Source organism: Borostomias antarcticus (genome assembly GCF_949987555.1).
Source record: "Borostomias antarcticus genome assembly, chromosome: 6".
Taxonomy (NCBI): domain Eukaryota; kingdom Metazoa; phylum Chordata; class Actinopteri; order Stomiiformes; family Stomiidae; genus Borostomias; species Borostomias antarcticus.
Genome location: NC_140239.1, coordinates 25,586,561 through 25,605,659, shown reverse-complemented (window position 1 = coordinate 25,605,659; position 19,099 = coordinate 25,586,561). Strand labels below are relative to the sequence as shown.

At 43.3% G+C, this 19,099-nt stretch overlaps 2 protein-coding genes across 2 annotated transcripts in view; both read left to right on the top strand.

Annotated features, from left to right (window-relative positions):
- Positions 1-1,116: 1,116 nt before the first annotated feature.
- On the top strand, positions 1,117-5,325 carry rpf2 (ribosome production factor 2 homolog). Its single transcript, XM_084439419.1, has 10 exons — positions 1,117-1,198; positions 1,597-1,729; positions 1,820-1,857; positions 2,034-2,073; positions 2,197-2,278; positions 2,677-2,753; positions 2,873-2,972; positions 3,084-3,186; positions 3,280-3,424; positions 4,863-5,325. Exons 1-10 carry the CDS (start codon positions 1,176-1,178, stop codon positions 5,043-5,045), a joined length of 924 nt encoding a protein of 307 aa, XP_084295545.1. The 5' UTR covers positions 1,117-1,175; the 3' UTR covers positions 5,046-5,325.
- Positions 5,326-6,208: 883 nt separating this feature from the next.
- slc16a10 (solute carrier family 16 member 10) overlaps positions 6,209-19,099 on the top strand; it is a 33,897-nt gene continuing 21,006 nt past the window's right edge. Inside the window, exon 1 of the mRNA XM_084439771.1 lies at positions 6,209-6,806. Coding sequence (XP_084295897.1) covers positions 6,461-6,806 — 346 coding nt within the window. The 5' untranslated portion in view covers positions 6,209-6,460. The remainder of the gene's footprint in view (positions 6,807-19,099) is intronic.

Here is a 19,099-nt window from a genome sequence, read left to right as displayed (position 1 = left end):
AGAATTCTGCATTGCATGCCTTCATTGAAGGCAGATGGTGAAGTAGTTAAAACAAGCGCTAATCGAAAATGTTGGGACATTTTTGGTAAGTTTCAGTAATTAAACTGTGACACATTCATCTTCCTGTGTCATTATTCTACTTGATTACACATTTGAACATGAATAATCATTGAAACAACGATGTTGGGTCAGTGGTCGTATCATAAACTGGAACGAGCCCAGATATTACTATTAGGACCAACACAAACACAAAAATTAACTTCCATGTCATAGCCTACATATCTCTGATCATGCTTTACAGGGTACACTGGGGACACCTACTGGTCAACATACGCCACCTAGCATTGCATTTAGGTTCACAAGGAACATTCTAGGAACGTTCTCTAAAGGTTACACATTTGCAGTGTTCTCTGAATGGTCAAAAGTTCTCTTCAGGTTATAATGGAAAGTTTTCTTGATGTTCTATGAATGTTATTTGGAGGTTAGATTTAGGTTTGCAAGGAAGGTTCTGGCATAGGAACATTCTTTGAATGTTTGCAGTGTTCTTGGAACGTTCTCGGAAAGTTATTTGAATGTTATGAATGCTCTGTATCTGTCATGGGTTAATCAACCTAAATGCAACCACCATAACGTTCTTAGAATAAAAAGATCTATTTTAACCTGAGGAGAACTTATGGAATATTGAGGGAACATTGCAATTTTTTTGTAACCTTTAGAGAACATTCCTAGATTCTTTGCAAACATAAACACAACCTGCACAAAACGTTCATAGAACTCAAACAAAACGTCCATTTTTCATTTTTGTTTTTCTAATCCATAACCAAAAAATAATATTTTGGGAACCAAATTGTTTGCTGGATTTGTTTTTTGTAATGTTCCCAGGATGTTCTGGGAAGGTTCCAATAAAGAAAATCTATAGAGAACCTTAGGAGAACCTTGAGGCTTAGTTCCCCAAAGTCATTCAATATAACATAATTGTATGTGTTTTTATAACGTTCTGTTATGGTTTGCATTAATTCAAAAAATATTTATGTTCCCAGAACGTTGCGACCATGGTTGTGACTACTGTGTCGGAAGTGACGTGTTTATAACAGCGACATTTCTTCCGGTATTCACTTCTCACGTGGAGAGTCCGTAGCAAGTTAGTAGACAATTACACAATAACATTTCCCAAGATGACACAAATTCATGGAGTAATGTAAGTTTTCAATACTCTTGTACTGCTGTCGGCCTATATAGCCTACGTCTTTACTGTTACGTTATCATGCCCAGTTGCAGAGTGTAACGTTAGACAGCTAAAGCTAGCTAACTTGGCTAACGTTAGCGCACTTGGAGTGACCATCGAGCAAGGAATACGATCGCGTGGTAGTCGGTTCTTTTATTTAAATAGCCAAGTCATGTTGACATGGGTATTAACCATGGTGCTAGCTAACGTTAACGTTATCACAAATCACTTGATGGCACTAAGACATTACAAGACCTACCAATGTCAATCAACCCGTTTTGTGTAACTGTGAGCTCACGTATCTGTTTCTAGTTCTAATAACAATTCTGTATAAATGACTAACGCCGCTGTTTGTGACTGTTTCTGTATAGAAAACCTAAGACCAAGCGAGCTAAACGCTTCCTTGAAAATAGAGCACCCAAGCTGACCGAGAATGTCAAAAGTGCTATGATCATGAAAGGAGGGAACGCTAACCAGACTGTTGCACAAGCACTGAAGGATATTGTAAGTGTTCGTATTCCCTCTTTATTCCTCACTTGAAGACTGTCAAGTTCATGGGTTAAGATTAGCTAATGCTTTTGTCTTTTGCCACAGTATGCCCTGAAGAAACCGAATGCTGTGTTGTACAAAAAGTAAGTGAATTGAGGTAGTAATCAAATGCATGTAATTGTAACACTACATGTAATGTAATGAATGTTCATGTATAATGAGAGATGATGATGATGCATGTTTCAGTCTTTTCTGCTTATGATAGCCTATAGTAGTTCAGGAACATTTTACTAAGCTGAAGGTTGGCTCTCTTTTCCAGGAAAAATATAACCAGGCCATTCGAAGACTCTACATCATTGGTCAGTAGATGAAGCATGAAGTTAATCTTCATCGGTTAATTTATTCAGAAGGGTTTGTCATTAAGAGGACAGTAAATAAAGTGCTGCTGTTCTGTGACTCATTGTATAATATTTTCTTTTTAGGAATTCTTCTCAAAGAAAACCGATTGCTCACTATTTCTGTTTGGCTCACACAACAAGAAGCGTCCTAACAATCTCATATTTGGTAGGTATTGCAAAAGAAAAATGTATCTAAGATCTGTTTTGCAGGCCTTACTCGTCAAATCGGCTCTGTTTTTCAAATCTGGTTTGTAATATGGACTGTTCAAAAAGCAAGAGAGACTAAATGGGATTTCTGAATTCAGACTGTAGTCTTTACTGGCTATTTTAGTTGTCATAGTAACAAAATAGGAAAAGCCCTTCAGACTGGCTTCAGGGTACATAAATATGATTTGACCTTTCAGACTCTAGACGCATGGCCAGGATCAGATTTGAATTGGACCTAAACCACCTCTGAATGTGTCTTGAAAACTGGCAGCGTTGTGAATAAGGCTTTATTTAGCATGAGCCGTTTTGCTAAGCAGGAAGTGAGCTATTTGTTGTTGTTTTTGTCATCAATCATAGGCCGTCTGTTTGACTTCCACGTGCTTGATATGATTGAGCTCGGCATTGAGAAGTATGCCTCCCTGAGTGAAATCAAGGTGAGTTTCTAGCAAGACTATGGAGCCCCATATTAGTGTGCAAGTTCACAGGTTCACTTTTTGATTCGAGTCTAGTGTGTCATGTTATCCGTTTTCTATTTGTTTTCAATGAATTATAGACCAGCAAATGTCCTGAGGGAACCAAACCAATGCTGGTGTTTGCAGGGGAGGCATTTGACATAGACAATGAGCACAAACGCCTAAAGAGTCTACTAACGGGTATGATTCTGTGAAAAACATTCAGTTTGACCTGACTTTGTGCTCATATAATGCTCAGTGGGTTGGTAGTTTAATGCTATTCATTTCTCTTTTCTGCGATGTATTTGACAGACTTCTTCAGAGGTCCTGCTGTGCCCTCAGTACGCCTGGCTGGCTTGGAGCTGGTGCTGCACTTCACTGCCCTGGAGGGAAAGATCTACATGCGCAGCTACAGGTGTGTCTTCTGCCCGTCAATCATCCTAAACCATCAGCACAATGACAATTAGGTAACGTCTGTATCTCATGTCAAATTGAATGTTTTCTCTAGATCTCTGTTGAAGAAGTCAGGGTGCCGGACCCCCAGGATCGAGCTTGAGGAGATCGGGCCATCCTTTGACTTTGTCCTGAGAAGAGCACACCTGGCATCAGATGACCTGTACAAGACCGCCCACAGACGGCCCAAGGCTCTGAAGGTATATAGTCAGTTATAAATAGTAGAAAAAGGATTTCCGCACACAGATCAGTGCAGGGCTTCACCTTTAATTGCTGAGCTTGCGGTCTATTCGACCTTCATCAGACCATACATAGTACAATAATGGACAGGCCGGTAGAAATAGCACAAAAAAAAACAATCACATTAGCTGTATGCAAAACACCTGTGCACACTGGTGGTACAAAACGCCATCGCTTGGGAATTGTACTTTGTGGCATATACATGGGAGATGTTAGAATACCAAGATGGGAGTGATGTTTACAATCAGGAAGCATGTAGTTAGTTAGAACCAGTGGGGGAAATTGTTCGCAATGCACGGAACCTCTAACCTGATGTGCGCCAGATGGTTTGTCTCACAACCATCTGGGAAATCTTTGTTGGAAAAGAGCAGGCACTTTCAAAACTACTTGGCAGGTGATTGGATGAACAATCTCTCACCATCTATCACGGGTAAATTCAATTCTTGCCAAAGCCAGTCGGGAGAAGAGCGAAAACATATTTTCTGCAGAAAAAAGCCTTCGGCGTTGTTCTCTGCTGGCTCGGTGTGTTACTGTTGCCTCGAAGCAAGAAGGTCCTGGGTTCGATTCCTGCATGGGCTATCTCCCGAGCCTTTCTGGGTGGAGTTTTTATGTTCTCCCCATGCTCACTCTGGTTCCCTCCACATAGAACCCCAATATAAGAACAGATGTTCTACAGAGCGCTTGGACCTGGGGCGCCACTGATGAGGCTGCCCACTGCTCCTAGCTGCCCCTGGAGGAGGACAGCTTGCATGAGAGAAATGCAGAGGATAAATTCCGCCGGCGACCACAAATGCATGTTTGTGTTGTGTCGCTTCTCACTCACGTGTGTGTATTTGCCGTGTGGCGAATAAACAAGCCTCCTGGTTCGATCCCAGCTCCCGGCATTGTGCTGAAGTGAGCAAGACACAACCCCAAAATCGCTCACATGCAGCACGGTAGCATAGTACCTAGTACTGTCGCCTCACAGCAAGAAGGTCTCCGGGCCTTTCTGCATGTTCTCCCCGTGTTCGCAAGGGTTTCCTCCCAAAGGAATCCAGTATGAAAAACATGCAGAATAACAGGTCGCTAATGCTGTCCGTCCCTGGCGAGGACGGGCAGGAGCACTCGGATTGGCCCCCAGGCACGGCTCATGCACGCGTCCTCGTCTGCTCCCGGCTGCCCATTGGGGAAGGACAACGGGATGGGATAATGGCAGAGAACATTTCGTCGGCAATAGCCTAATGCATGTCTGTATGTTTCATGTTGCCCATGTCAGCCCACTCCATGTGTGTTGTGTGTGGTGTGACAAATGGTCTTCTTCTCCGTTCTCCTTCTTATTGTAGTTCGGGGGTTGGAACTGTGTCAAAGAAAGTGTAAGGATGATCACTTATACATTGCTCAATTGTTTACTTTTTTCAGCCCAAGAAGAAGAAGAACATATCCCATGATGTCTTTGGTACCAAGTTTGGTCGGCTGCACATGCAGAGGCAGGATCTGTCCAAGCTACACACCCGCAAGATGAAGGGCTTGAGGAAGAGGAAGGGCGAAGCCGCCACTGAAGAAGGGGCGCAGCCGCCTAAAGCAGTCAAAGTAGATGAATGAAGGCTTAAAGGGCTTTTAAGTGGACATTTTTTCAAGATGATGCTCTCCATTGATATGTTTAAGTCTGCAAGTACATTGTGTCAAAATTGTCAGCTGTTGTCAGGACAGGCAAGGTGGCATGCATGCCAATATCTGCTGTCAAAAATCTTGTGTTCATTCCCACCATCACCCATATATCTGTGGATGCTGTGTGAAAGCTGAGGGTTTAATATTATTATTGCAGAGATTTACATTGCAAATTATTTGTTTTTGTTTTTAATATAACTACCCTCAAGTTTTACTCTGCGCTTCTATTTCTGTCTGTCCATTGGTGAAAATAGGATGTTAATACATTTGAACACAAACATAACTGCGGTTTTATTTGTCCAGAAAGCATTACCATCTTTGTACACCAGAGGTCATTATTGGATCGTACTGTAATTGTACAGTTGTATGGCAGACAGAGCCAATAAACGACAGAAACAAAAAAAATATATAGTTAAATACTTTTTAAAAATCATGAATGTGAATCAGTGAAGCTCGGAGTAAAAAAGGGAGAGAAAAGTTGTGTATGGGAGATATAATTTCTTTTCACTACTCGCTCCATTCAAATCTTGAAAAAGTCAATTGCAAGCTTGGTCAGTAACCCAGTCCCAACGTTGATGCCCTTTGTAATTTTAACTATCGAGCCGTTCAGATCGGCAATGAAGTCGCACGTTTTAAAGTTAGGGGCGTAATTCAAACTCATTCAACTAGTTATTGTTTCTAGTTATAAATTATACTTTTAAACCGCTTTCAGCAATCGCACAAGTTACTTTTTCTAGTGTATTTTATTGTCATTGGTATCAGAAACATGATTACATTACTGAATAGGTCTGAGCTCGTCAGTGACTTAAACCCATAATTGGTTTTACTATTCCGACATAAACTATATCCGAATGAAGTAGGATAGTGCGTCGACTTACGATTGTGCTTGACCAAAATATAGACCATTTCTGGCTTGACTATGCTTGCCGGTTTACTTGTTTCATTTGCCACAGAAACGTTTAGCTATGATTCCTTTGGAAACGTAGTCACTCACTACAGTATTTAAATTTGGTGAGCGAAGTGTCCAATCAGAGGCAGTAACCTGTAAACGTGCCAATGTCCCGCCCCTCCGCAATATCTATTTATACTATATTGCCAGGCTGCTTTGAGAGAACAGTGATCTCTTTAGGTGCAGGCACAATCCACAGACATTTCGCCCCATGCGGTAAATGAGTGGATGCAACTTCCAGATACAGCAATTCACTGGATGGACCCACTGTTGAAATTTGTGCTTGGACACATTTTGGGCACCATCATCTGAACCTCTTATTATTGATTTATAACAAAGTGCTGTCAGCCTTCACAACTATTATTTACAGTGACATTTTATCGGCAAGAAATAGAAGCCGATGGACGTAACAGAAGGTAACGTTAACAACATGACAGACAGTGACTCAAAACACTCGGTCGCTGCAGAGAAAGGTGAGATGCTGGCTGTGATGCGCTTGGAAGACGCAGAGGAGGAGAAGAAGGAGAATGGGGACAGTAAAGGGAACCTCCAAGAGAGTGTCCCCGAAGCTTCCACAGAGGCCGAGTTTGAGCCCCCAGAAGGAGGGTGGGGATGGGTGGTCATGCTGGCTGCCATGTGGTGCAATGGATCGGTGTTTGGAATCCAGAACGCATTCGGCATCCTTTTCGTTTCCCTGCTGAAAGAATTTGGCTCAGAAGATGACGCAGACCTCAAGTTCAAAACATGTGAGTACACAGTATAGCTATCAGGGCGATAGCTTACTAGCTAGTTAGCTAGCTGATGCCACAACACATGTATTTTGCAGCAGCCAGTCTGTTGCAGTGTAAATGTGACATAACCTCGTGTAGGCTACTTCCTGGTGAACCGCTATGCGTAATATAGCGGACTAACGATCGTGCAACCCCCCCCCATCCCAATGCACCTTTCAATGTCAGAAATAATTTATCCGCGAGGAATATATTATTAGTAACTAATTGCATCAGAGCGTTTGTGATGGGCTGTATTTATGGAGGTACCATTATTCTCAGTGCATGCCGCATGTTCGCTCGAGGCGCCAAAACCCTCGGTTGTAGGCGATTCAACCTGGGGCAATGCAATACTCCCGGGGCATTACGTCAACCAAAAAAGAGAAAGGTTTAGCAAAATTCGGGTATGGGATAGGCCCGCCTTTTATCTACCTGCATGCTTTATCTTTCTTTAAATCGTACCCACTCTTGCAGACTGAATTAACGAGGATCCATTGCCAGTGAGACTCATGAAAACGAGTGCGTGCGTGCGTCTTTGCATGTTCTGTCTCAAGTTGTATGGATTTCAGCTATCCCCACACTGACCCTATTGACTTATACTTTAACAAGAAGTACTGAGGGGACAGAATCAGCCACCCGATGAGGGTAGAGGTTCTGAAAGGATCTGGATTTGGTGTGACGTTTTCTTCTCTCTTATCTGCATAGGCTTATAGCCATGTAAGAACCTATAATTGCTTCATGTGGGAGTGAGAAGAATGCCTGTCTATTTCCTTTGTGATAAGGTGTTGATAAGGGCAAGACTCATTGTCTTAACTTGTGTGAGGTCATCAAGCAGTCAAACAACCAAGGCATGTCATAATGGAGGTGGTAATTACATTGAGAGTCAAGATGTTTGATACATCAGAAGATGTTAAATCGTTATCTGGTGTCACAATGCTTTTCCAGGTTGCTTCTCACCCTCTGTCTCACTCCTACAGTATCTCCAAACCTGATTAGCTAAAAGAACAGAACCCCCCTCTCTGAAGTGAGTGGTCTCGATTCATCATTGTGATTAGGGACATGGCATCATACCCTTATCATATGTAGTCACAGTGCAAGTCCCTTTCTGTAATTACTCTGCAGCTAGGCCTAGCTTCTAGGCTACCCCTGAAATGAGTGATGAGTCGATTGCATCAGCATGCCTTGGGTCCAGCTGTCGTCCTCCCTTTTACGACCCCCGTTGTCCAGTTGCACAAGCTCACACATATGGAGAAACATCCAGCAAGTCAGTTTACTAGTTGGGGAAAGTCCTGGTCCTGCACACAGTGAGGTGGCATTATGCATGGCATTCCGACTCATATTTATCCATATCACAAGTAAGTAGCTGGAATCACTTTCTGGAGTTACTCTGGAGCCTCGCCCGACCAAATTTTGGTTGGCTGCTTGGCTGCCAGAATACAGGAAACATCCGCTATGACATCATTGTCTTGGTATGAGTGTGACATAATGGGGAACCACCAGGGATTGTTGTGGGCCTTTGACTTTTACACCATTTTAGACCTGGGCCGCGCTTCTCTGAGTCATCGTAGCGCTACGTAGCCTACGTTCACCCCGTTATAGTTTTAGCCTGATTTGCGCTAAATTATACTTTTAAAACAAGGAGAGTTGCAATATATTGCACATCTATCTACCCTACCTGCGCAAATTATACAATTATTCGAATATTTCTAATCTACCTTAGCTAAGGAGGCTCTGGAAACGTGAGCCATCTAAAGGGAGAGCTCGGTATTACGACGCACGTCGCGCTAAGATGGCGCGGCCCAGCTCCTTCCCTAAGGTAGACTATAGCCTACAAATGTTCGTAGAGCGAAGGTACATTGGCTCACATTTATCACATTAGTGCGGATCAGATCGGATCGCAGAAAAGATGGAACGGCAGCGTCCACTTGTGATGAATGAAAACAATCGTAATTTAAAGCTACATGAGATATCTCGGCAATTTGGCGGCCCCTCTGGTCGTGATAAAATCGGCACTGCGTTTTAAGAACCACACTTCCCACAACTCCTCACTCACTCGCTGTAATGATGGGAAAAAATATGATAACAAACGTGCATGGAGCAGACTTTATTGGAAGATTATAGCTACTTCAATGGACTTTCTGGAAGGATGGCTTCAATGCAGATAAATACCAGTCTTCTTTCTTTTATGCGCATGTCGATAAATTCACAGGGCGAAGTGTTTGTTGTCTTCCTGATATTGTGACACGCAAAATGCGTCACTTCTGCTTCCACCACAGGATTTCCCGCCAGTGTAGGCCACTAGCCAGTACACCGAAATTCTAAAATAATAAATTCACAGGGTCTCATGCAGTCTCATGTCATGAACACGATTTTGGGGGTCTTGCTAAGGCCAATTCATAAACTAATAGCAAGTAAAGGTGAATATTGAACTATAAAAAAGTTATCTCATTGAGCTTTAAATATCACGCCCCTACATATTCTGGCCTGGCCCCTGTAGTTTACGGCATGGAGATACAAAATACGGCCAAAACGAGAAGTTTCTCCGATTCTCATCCAATGGGACCTAACAACTCTTCATTCTCCATGGAAAGATTCCGGAAAACCATCTTGAATTTTAAAATTTTATTTTAAGGGGTAGTTCACACATGTAAATTCACACAATTAGACAGCCCAAGCTGGGCAGCTTCCTTATTTGATTGTGTAGCCTATCCAAAACCATTGCACATTGCTGTCAATTTGAGGATTTATAATGATAGGCTAACAATAATAATAATAATAATATAATAATTTTGATTCTAATAAGTATGTCACTAGCAGTCTACATTGATGGATTGGTGTACTGTAGCATTCATTTTGCTTTCATTTGACTTGTAATGCTAAGTAGGCTCAAATGAAAGCGAAATTACTTTTACACCAAAAACTTGTTCACGCTGTTACTTACAAACAATTGGAAAATGCCCATTTATGTTAGCGATATATGACATATAGAAGAGGCCTTTACAAAACACATTTTGCCATCACGGTTAATGAAAACTAAAAAATGAAAACTAGGTTTGAAAAAACATTTTAGTTAACGGAAATAAAAATAAAAACTAGGCTTTACAAAAAACTATAGCTAACTAAAACTGTATTGTGTGTTTACAAAACTAACAAAAATCAACTAAAATTATAGAGAAAATGCCTTTAGTTTTAGTCTTTTTAATTTCATACATAGTATTTTGGGTGGATATGAAATCAATCCTCCATTGTTTTTAGTTGCGCCCCTGCGCAGAAGTAACAACTTGACATGCGCCAGATGGTTTGTTTCATATGGAGTGAAACTGTGTGCTTACGAGATCAGGATAGTCTCACAAGGCTAGTGCAGAGGAAGAAAAACGAATAGGCTACTGAAACTAATATAAACTAAACTAGCAAACCTGTTTTAAAATCTCATTAAGACTAAACTGAAATTGAAAACAAAAAGTTAAAATGATATAAAAATAAAAACTAATGAAAAAAATAATGCCATAGGGTAGGCTGCATATTTTGAAGTGATAAATAGTCCTATGTGGCGGCGCTTAGATGCCAATGAGAATCAGTCTCATGACAATTGCTAACATGCGTACACGGTCTGAGACTTGATGTGAGATTTGGTCCTACGATCGCTTAGTAAATGAGGGCCACTGAAACTGGGAAACCCGGCCCTGTATTTTTGCATTATACAAACTATATAGGCATAATAAAACAAATAATAAAAAAAAGTTTTTACTCGTATACCATTGCAACCCCCTTTCTTAAAAGATGTTTGCTCTCAGAATTCACCAGTCAGAAAATAACGGCAGACTTGTTTGCACTCCTTCAGTTGGACATACTGTATGACGTCCGTCAACATCCTTCCAAACATCCAAGCAGCTCATTCTTAGTGAGGGCACTTGACTTTTCTGTGCCCGCTGCCGCCCTTCCGACCCCTTGGCCTCCTGTCATGTCCTGTCCCTGAGGTGGAGTCGAGGTGAACATGCAGGAAGGAGGGGAACCGAGTATGGACATTGTTGTGTTGCACGAATGCACCTGCTAGGACGACAGGAAGTCTCCAAATTAGGGGAAGCGTAGGAAGGTCAGTGCTGAGAGAGATACTTTTGCCCTGACAGAAGAGCGGATGAGAAGATGGTGGACCTGATTAGATTGAAAAAACCATCAATCTTCCTAATCGAAATTAGTTCCTCCCATCTATGGTATTTTGGTCTCACTCAGTGGGAGGCTTGATGGTTTTCAGTAACACAGTGCAGTGATGCAGAGTGATAGAGAGCAAACAAATTTATACATTTAGATTGGTTTATTATGGACTCTGCTCTATCCGATCATATGCCTGAATCTCCCTTTCCTCTCGTCCTCTCTCGATTAATTTAACCTGGAAGACCTGTATTAGCGACAGTGTGAGATTTTGTATGTTTTTGACTGAGAGAGGAGATGGACTACCACCGACGTCCTGTTTCAGGACTTTGTCTACCGGCAGACATGAGATTTATCACAAACCCACCGGACTCTGCTTATGCCTACAGCCTCTATCTGCCTCTCTTACAGCCTCTATCTGCCTCTCTTACAGCCTCTATCTGCCTCTCTTACTACTCTTTCCCATCTGCCTGCTGTTGTTTACTTTCTGTATATTTTGCATATTCTGTATATTCTGTGTGCCTACAGTAATTAGTCCCCGATGGTGCCTTTTTTGTTGTCCTTAATGCTGTAACAACAATTTCCCCTCAGGGATGAATACATTTTCTATCTATCTATCTATCCATCTAACCAACCATCCATCCATCCATCCATCCATCCATCCATCCATCCATCCATCCATCCATCCATATCCATCCAATATGGTATTCTAATGGTATAGATCTTCAATATGGTATTCTAATGGTAACCAGGCAACCAGCAACTCAGACATTTGAGATTGGATTGGTCTCTCTAATGGAAAGGAGAAGAACCAGGCCTTTTTGGTGAATGTAAATGAAGCATGGGTTATGGTGTATTGATTTTTTCTGTGACACTTGCCAAGATGTGCTTGTAAAGCCTTCTGTACACTGTACGACTGAAAAAATCTTGGATCGGGGATCCCTTCCCACTGTATGACTGTGACTCTGTCTCAAGACCATACGACGTGTGTATTCACACTATCTTGAGCATCTGACCGGGTTATGGTTAGGCAATATTACGTTTGACTAGCCTTCCCATCTCTAGAAGAATTCTTGGGAAATTTAATAGGAAATGATGTACTTACTGGTTCTCAAATAAGTTTGAATGAGAAGTTTAGTTTAGGTTAGAAGAACATCTAATTCATGATAATGGTATAGGATTATACTGTATGTTAACAAAGTGTACGATTGAGCTGAACGTGGACCATTTTTTGGCTGATTCATCATGTTTAAAGAGAAGGGGATGGGCAACTATGGTGAAGTCTCTGTGAACTGAACATCTAAAAATGTCCAAGTAAATAAATGACGTCTCACGTAGAGTACAGGAGTGGAGTACACAATATTGTCAGTTTCATCTTTTTCCAGAGTTTGGAACTGGCAAGTACGCTCAGGGGAGCAGGATTGAGAAAGGTGAATGTTGCGCACATTAGCAGAGCATGCAGGCCTCTGCTCTCTCTAGGGCACATGAACGACAGGCATGTAGAAGCATTCTCTGTGCGGGTGGTGTTGTGAGCCATTGGGTTTAGGTCTTTGGAAATCAAGATGTTTGTACCAGGGTCTGTTTGATTTCAGTTAACTTCCGAAATCTGAAAGCAGGCAGGGTTGGTGCTTGTTTAGCTTAGTGCTGGAGATCTTTGGCTGTCCAACTTGTAAATGGCATGGCCTAGGCTGTGATGTGCGGGTGTGAACTGAAGTCTTGGTTCTGACAGCTGCATAGCCTATTAGTCATAAAGACATGACATTAGACTAGTTTGGTTTCAATGTACAGCATTTAGACAGTTCATAAATGCTGATACTCAGAACATTTGGAACACTAACATTGAGATTCCTTTGAAGTCATACAGTACATGGCAGGATGTTTCTGACTGTGTGTGATGTAGCTGGTGTTGAATGCTTATAGGGGAGCACATGCCCATGTGTGCTATACGGTATCCCCTGATACTCACTAGCAGTGTGCAACAGACAATCCCTACATTGAATGCTATTTTGGTGTTTGTTGTCTTTTTATGCCACCCACAGAATGCAGTTAGTTAGTAAAAGCTGGAGCCGAACAATAATAGGGTTGATAAGTTCACTATTTTGGACTTTTGGGTCTATTCTCAGTCTGTCTTACATGAACCTGATGCGTCGAGACTACAATTTCCCTGATCGCCTCAGTGTTGAGCTCGCAACAGTTCTGCAGGCGCACACTCAGCTACAGTGGAAGTCAATGGGGAATTGCTTTGAGACATTGATTTTCAAGCGGCCCGGCCCCTCTCTACAATAGACGCTTTCAGACCGAGGTACTTTTCCCCACAAACTACGAACCTCTGGGGGTACTCGCTGGGTTCACACCACAGGAACTGGGGTCTACGGGTGGGGGGGGGGTTTGCGGTGAACTAAATTCCCTCCAGAAAGCCCGCGTTGGTAAGGTAGTACTTTTGCTTGGGGTTGGGGATAGTACTTTGTGGGTGGGGGGGCAATGCTGAACATTTCGGATTGGCTGGGTATAGTTGAGGAGCAGCAGAGCCGTGTTGCAAGTGCCATATTTAAAAACTCTTCTGCTGCGAAAGATTATTTTAAAGAAACAAGAGGAATGAAGATTTGGAAATGGAACAGCCTCAGAAGAAAACGTGAAAGCACCTATTGTACTTTTTTTTTTTTTTTCCCCAACGTCTCACTGGCCCTGTTGTTGTAAGTCTACGGAGCTTAATGGACAGCCTAATTCATCCGCCACAAATAGTGATATGCTAAGACATTTGCAATGATCTTGTCATGGTGCAGATCAGGTGCATGGACTGTGGAAACAGGGAATTTCTCTTTACCTTTCTTTTTGTCGTTCATAAAATGATGACAACTGCTCTGTTGATTCTTAGAAGTCTTGGTGATGGGGTAAATTTCTCAGAAATAAGGCCTGACCAGGGCCAAGTTAATTGTCGGCGATCAGTGTGTGTCTATGTCATTGGCTATAACTGCCAGTCACAGTGTTTGACACGTCATGGTATTTGAAATGACCAGCTGTCACATCGTAATGAAAAGCTCTCAGGAGTTACTAATCCGATTAATAAGATCCATGCGTACCCCCACTCTTTGGGGGCCAGTGGTACAGCCTGCGCTTGGCCCCAGGCTTAGCCCACCCGGTGAAAACAGAATGGCAGCCACTTGAGGCCTATTCAGCCTGCTCACTGAGCAGGATAAACAAATTATTACTAGCTAATCTAGTGGTAGGGGCTTTGTGGGGACAGTGCCAGGGGAGAGGGATCAGAGATCAGATGGCTGCCATGAACGGGGCATGTATGGAAGCATCTAGCCTGTCCTGCTGCATGAGCCTATTTTTTAAACAAGCTGCGATGAGTGGGACATGTCTTTCTGGTGAGGGAGGGCAAACAAGCCAGACACTCAGACTGAATCGCCATTTCGTTTCACTTCCATTATTCAGTCTGAACAAGCTCCCCTTGCAGCGTTTTTCTGAGATGGGAGTCTTCAGCGATTAGTTCATCCCCTAACCAATCACAGCATTTGACGTTGCATTCAGAGGACACTGATTGGCCTGGTTGGAATTCCCAACTGAGAAATCACTCTGGGCGAAAGCTATTCCAGACTGTATCGCATTTCAAAAATGAAAGTGGGCTCCCCATTCAGGGGCTGGTGCCAGGCTTAGAGCGAGGTCTAATGTGTAGAGAGGAGAGGGCAACAGGGAAATATGAGCCAGATTCATGAAGCGCACTTAAGAACAAATTTGTTGTTAAACCCCACTTAAGATGATTTCCCACCTTTCCTGGCATTCTGTTTTCTTAACTCGGATTGGTCCTTAGATAAGAACAAATCAAAGAACTCTTAAGAGCTTGTCTTAAGTGCTGACATGTCCGTGCGAAATTATTGCCCATTGTACAACTGTGGAATTGACGGGAAGACAATGTCATAGGATTGCAAAGCAATAATATTTATATAATTTCCAATAACCTTTTCATGTTTTTTCATTATTGGGCAATGTGATACTGTAATGCCTGTCTTTCCAATGGTCTCGATGTGAAACACCGTGTGCATATTTGTCATTCATGCAGTTGTAACCTGTCCATCACAGGATGGACATGAAATCGTATGGACATGATATGATGATCCCATCCATGCTGAATGTTTAATCATTTGTCACAGTCCTAGCCGACTAAGCATCAAGGCCTTGGGACCAGTGGGGACCAAAATGGACATGAGTGTTTTCATCAATAAGTGATTTTATAATGTAGCATATTTTTTCAGTTGTCCCCAATTCAAATACAAATTGCAAATACCTGTTTTTTTTCTGGGTATATCTTCCCAGCTAGCAATCATTTGTTCTAAACCGACATGAAAACATTAGCAGAACGTGTTGGGAAATGATCCCCAATGATGTGGGAACATTCTGTGCTAGCTGGGTTTGTTCCCAGTTCTGACACTGCTGAATAGAACAGCACATCCTCTTTCCACCTCCCGCAGAAGAACCTCTGTTCTTGCTGTGCTGTACAGTAATTTGAGTTTCTCCTCCGTGTAACAACTTCCTTGGCTTTTTGTCTGGGCATTCTGATCGCCGTGGGTAGTCACAGGCCGGGCCACGCCCTTTTATGGAGCTGTCGGTGCGGTTACATATGCAAATGAGCTTCGCAGCCACGCGGATTGAAAATGGTATTCATCAATGTGTCTTCGCAGCTGGGAGCGATTTGGTGTAGTTAAGAACACTTTGCGCATCAGGCGGAGGCTGGTTTTAGGATTATTCTTAAGAAAATATTTAAGAACACACTTAAGAGGATCTTTCATGCGTCTGGCCCATTGTTCTCAACTGTTGGTCTGCTGTGTCCCTCTTCACCCCTGTACTAAACCTTGCCTCTTAGGAAGAGCATTGCTCCAAACTCCCAGAAAATCTGGGTACGTTGACCAAGTCATGACCTGAATTGCTTGTCAAAGAATCAAAAAGTATCTTGGTATTCCGGATAAGCTAACCTTTCAGCTGTTTGTGGGTATTTTTAGACACCCCCTCAAAATGTAATTTGCTTTTCTTGTGGAGGATTAATCACTCATTGAGTGAAATCCTCCTCATTCCTCAGTCTTCTAACTTGGACGTACCCATGAACTACTATTTATATGTGTAGAGGCCCCTCCACTCACTCTGTTGAGCTAAATATGTATACATGTTATTTTTAGTGGTCAGTTCGGGGGTGGTGGTGTAAACTTTCTCTCTAATTTGGTATTCCGCCAGAGTGCATGGTCGTCCATAGCCAAAGCTGCTCGGTGCTGGTTATTGCTTTATGATAAGCTTCAAGGAGATTAACGTTGAGAGAAAAAAAATCCCTGATGGCTTTTCCATGCGCTGGTGCTGCTGCTGAACACACAGCTACCTCGCTGGCAGCTCTGAACATTGACCTTTGCACTTCCACAGCTGGTCCCCATCTCACACTAACTTCTGTGACATCAGAGCTCAAATCAAATATAGTGAGTTAAGCGACAAATCATATTGTTTATCCACACTGAGAAATGGTCCTTCAGAACTGGCCATGAATGTTAAGCAATTTCAAAGTATGCCTATTCTGTTTTGGAGAGGCTCAGTCAGTAGCATGTACTGTACCATAGATCATTCTGAAAACATCCCATCCTACGCTCTCTCTGGCCAGCTGTGCCCGCCTCCCTGCTAAGGTGTAGCCGTCACAGCCTGCGCCAGGGCCAAAGCTGATTAAGGGGAGGCCTGGCAGATTTACTAGAAGCATAATCAGCCAATCACTGCGCAGGATGCTGGGTTGGGGCGCTCACGCCCAAGGCCGACCCCCTACCAGATCACTGTTCTTTACATCTGTGTAACAGGCTCTCTTTCCCTCTCTTCGCTGAATACCAGATGGGGTTATTCAGATGTCGGTGTACTGCCATAAAAGCCCTTTGCTCATAGCCTAGAGGTTGCTGTAAAAGACCTTTGGTCCATCTGAGCACGGGACTCACATTTCCTGACCAGTCTATTATGATGAATCTAAAGTAACCTGAATGATTGATTGACATCTTCTGAAACAAACAGGGGCTCATATTCTCTATAGTGAATTGTTTGTTTAGCTACAGTATGAAAACATAACATAAAGGGCAGGGAGAGAGGTCAAGCTGATGAACGATGTTTTGTCTCTGGACATAAAATTGACACTTATCAACGACGAGAACCGAGCTCAGCTTTAGGGTGAAGCAGACAAATATTGTTTTAGGATCGCTCACAGTGAGCTCCTACTGCGCTCCGCCGCTCGCAATAGGAGTAGCCACCTGCTGGTTCTGACCGCATACTGTAGGGTGAGAAAGGTCTGACACGCCAATGACCCGCAGGAGTTCAACTCCGACGTTGACCCGCCATCGCCGGCATAACCTCGACACCACGTCAACAGAGTAGAGTGCGCGGCACAATGAACCACCAACAATGATGCAGATTTGGATTGCGCAATCCTTATGCAAAAGGTCTGCTGGTCTCGCTCGATCACACATTAACAGCGCAAGCGTACAGCGCACCTCTGCAGTAGACGAGTTTGTTTTTCATGATTATTTGTAAATGAGGAAACAAATGAGTTACGTGGGAAGCGTGGGATCGAGATGCACGTTTTAGATAACACACCGCCTGCCGGCGCAGCGTTCTTCCTCAGGATAATTCCGCCCAGCTCTCCCTGACAGCTCCTGGACTGAGTTATAGCGTCGGGACGGCCCGGCGCTTTCCTCTGGGACCCGGGTCCCACGGTCAGCCCCGGCCCAGTGGGAACCAGAGAACACGGTGGATTTTTGGGGTGAGGCCTTCCGCCCCTGCATTCATCCTTCCATCTCACGGGGTGTAGCGCTCGCTCCTGAGGAACACGCCACCGTAAAAATGATTAAAGCAAATGAGAGAACACAATGGATCTGTCGCTCCATAACTGCATGTGGCCCCGGGAATGGTCAGGAGAAGGGCACGCTAAACTATGGGCATATGATTTTACTATACTGTATAATGTTCTCCATGCAGCCCTTGTCCTGGACTTAGCTCCACACATTCCAGCCTCATTTGGACAGTTAACATGTGGCTCCAGCGGTCTCTTGGGTTTAATTCAATACTGTACGTTCTGTACACTATTTTTAGTGCCTTGTCTATGCAGAATTGTAGACATAATAGAGTTGTGCACAGAAACAGGTCAGTTAGGTTGACCCAAACAAGCATAGGCACATAGTTTAAAAAAAAAAAGAAAGAAAAGAAAAAAGAAGTGGACCAAAGCACTCCAAAAACGTTGATGATCTGTAAGCAGACATCGGTTAATGGTTGACAGAGCGTTTGATCTTGTGGACGCTTGACACAGGCTGCAGGTGAAGGTTGCCGGGAGATAAAGGCGGAGAGGGTGAACAGGGTGGCGTGAGCAGGGCAGGACTGGGCCACGCAGAGCGAGGTTGTCTGGCTGCGTGGTCAGCGTCAGCCTATTACAGCCCGAGGGACCTGGAAACCAGAAACCAGCAGTTAGCCACCGCAGGCCTAGAGCAGGTCACAGGTGTGGTGAATGAAACACCATGAGCTTTTTTGGAAACACCTTTTCCCAGAACTGTCCACACCGCCACATCTGATCGTTTAACATTGATAAGAATGCAGTTGGCACGTCATAGATTTTTTTTTTTTGCTAGGCCCCTCCAGGTGGAAATGTCTATTTCTATTCCGATGCCCTCTGGTCATTACTGCTCCTCTGAGTAAACATGCTCAGGGTGACCATCTGGGCCTCACGAGAGCTTAAGTTTCAGTTATATTGCAATCGTTGGAAGCGATAGGCAACAAACTACAGTACCTTTCAGGGCTTCCTCATGGCTTCATTTGGAATCAAGTTCCCAAAATCCTCACCAGGCAACGTTTTCAAAATAAGGACGTGCAAGCTCTGAGATGGATAAAGCCATTTGACGTAGGCTGAACGAGGATCTGGAATTTTACATTCTGCTAAAACCATTTGGGATAAAGATTCTGGAGATGGAGAGAAAAGCCTAAATGACAACCATGTGCAAATGCTGGCTTGCTGCCATAACGCTGCATTTGCTTGAAAAGAGGAGGGAGAGAAACTCCCCAATCACCAGCGACCCTGTACATACCACCCCCTTCTCAAAGAGACCCCGCTTAACATGTCA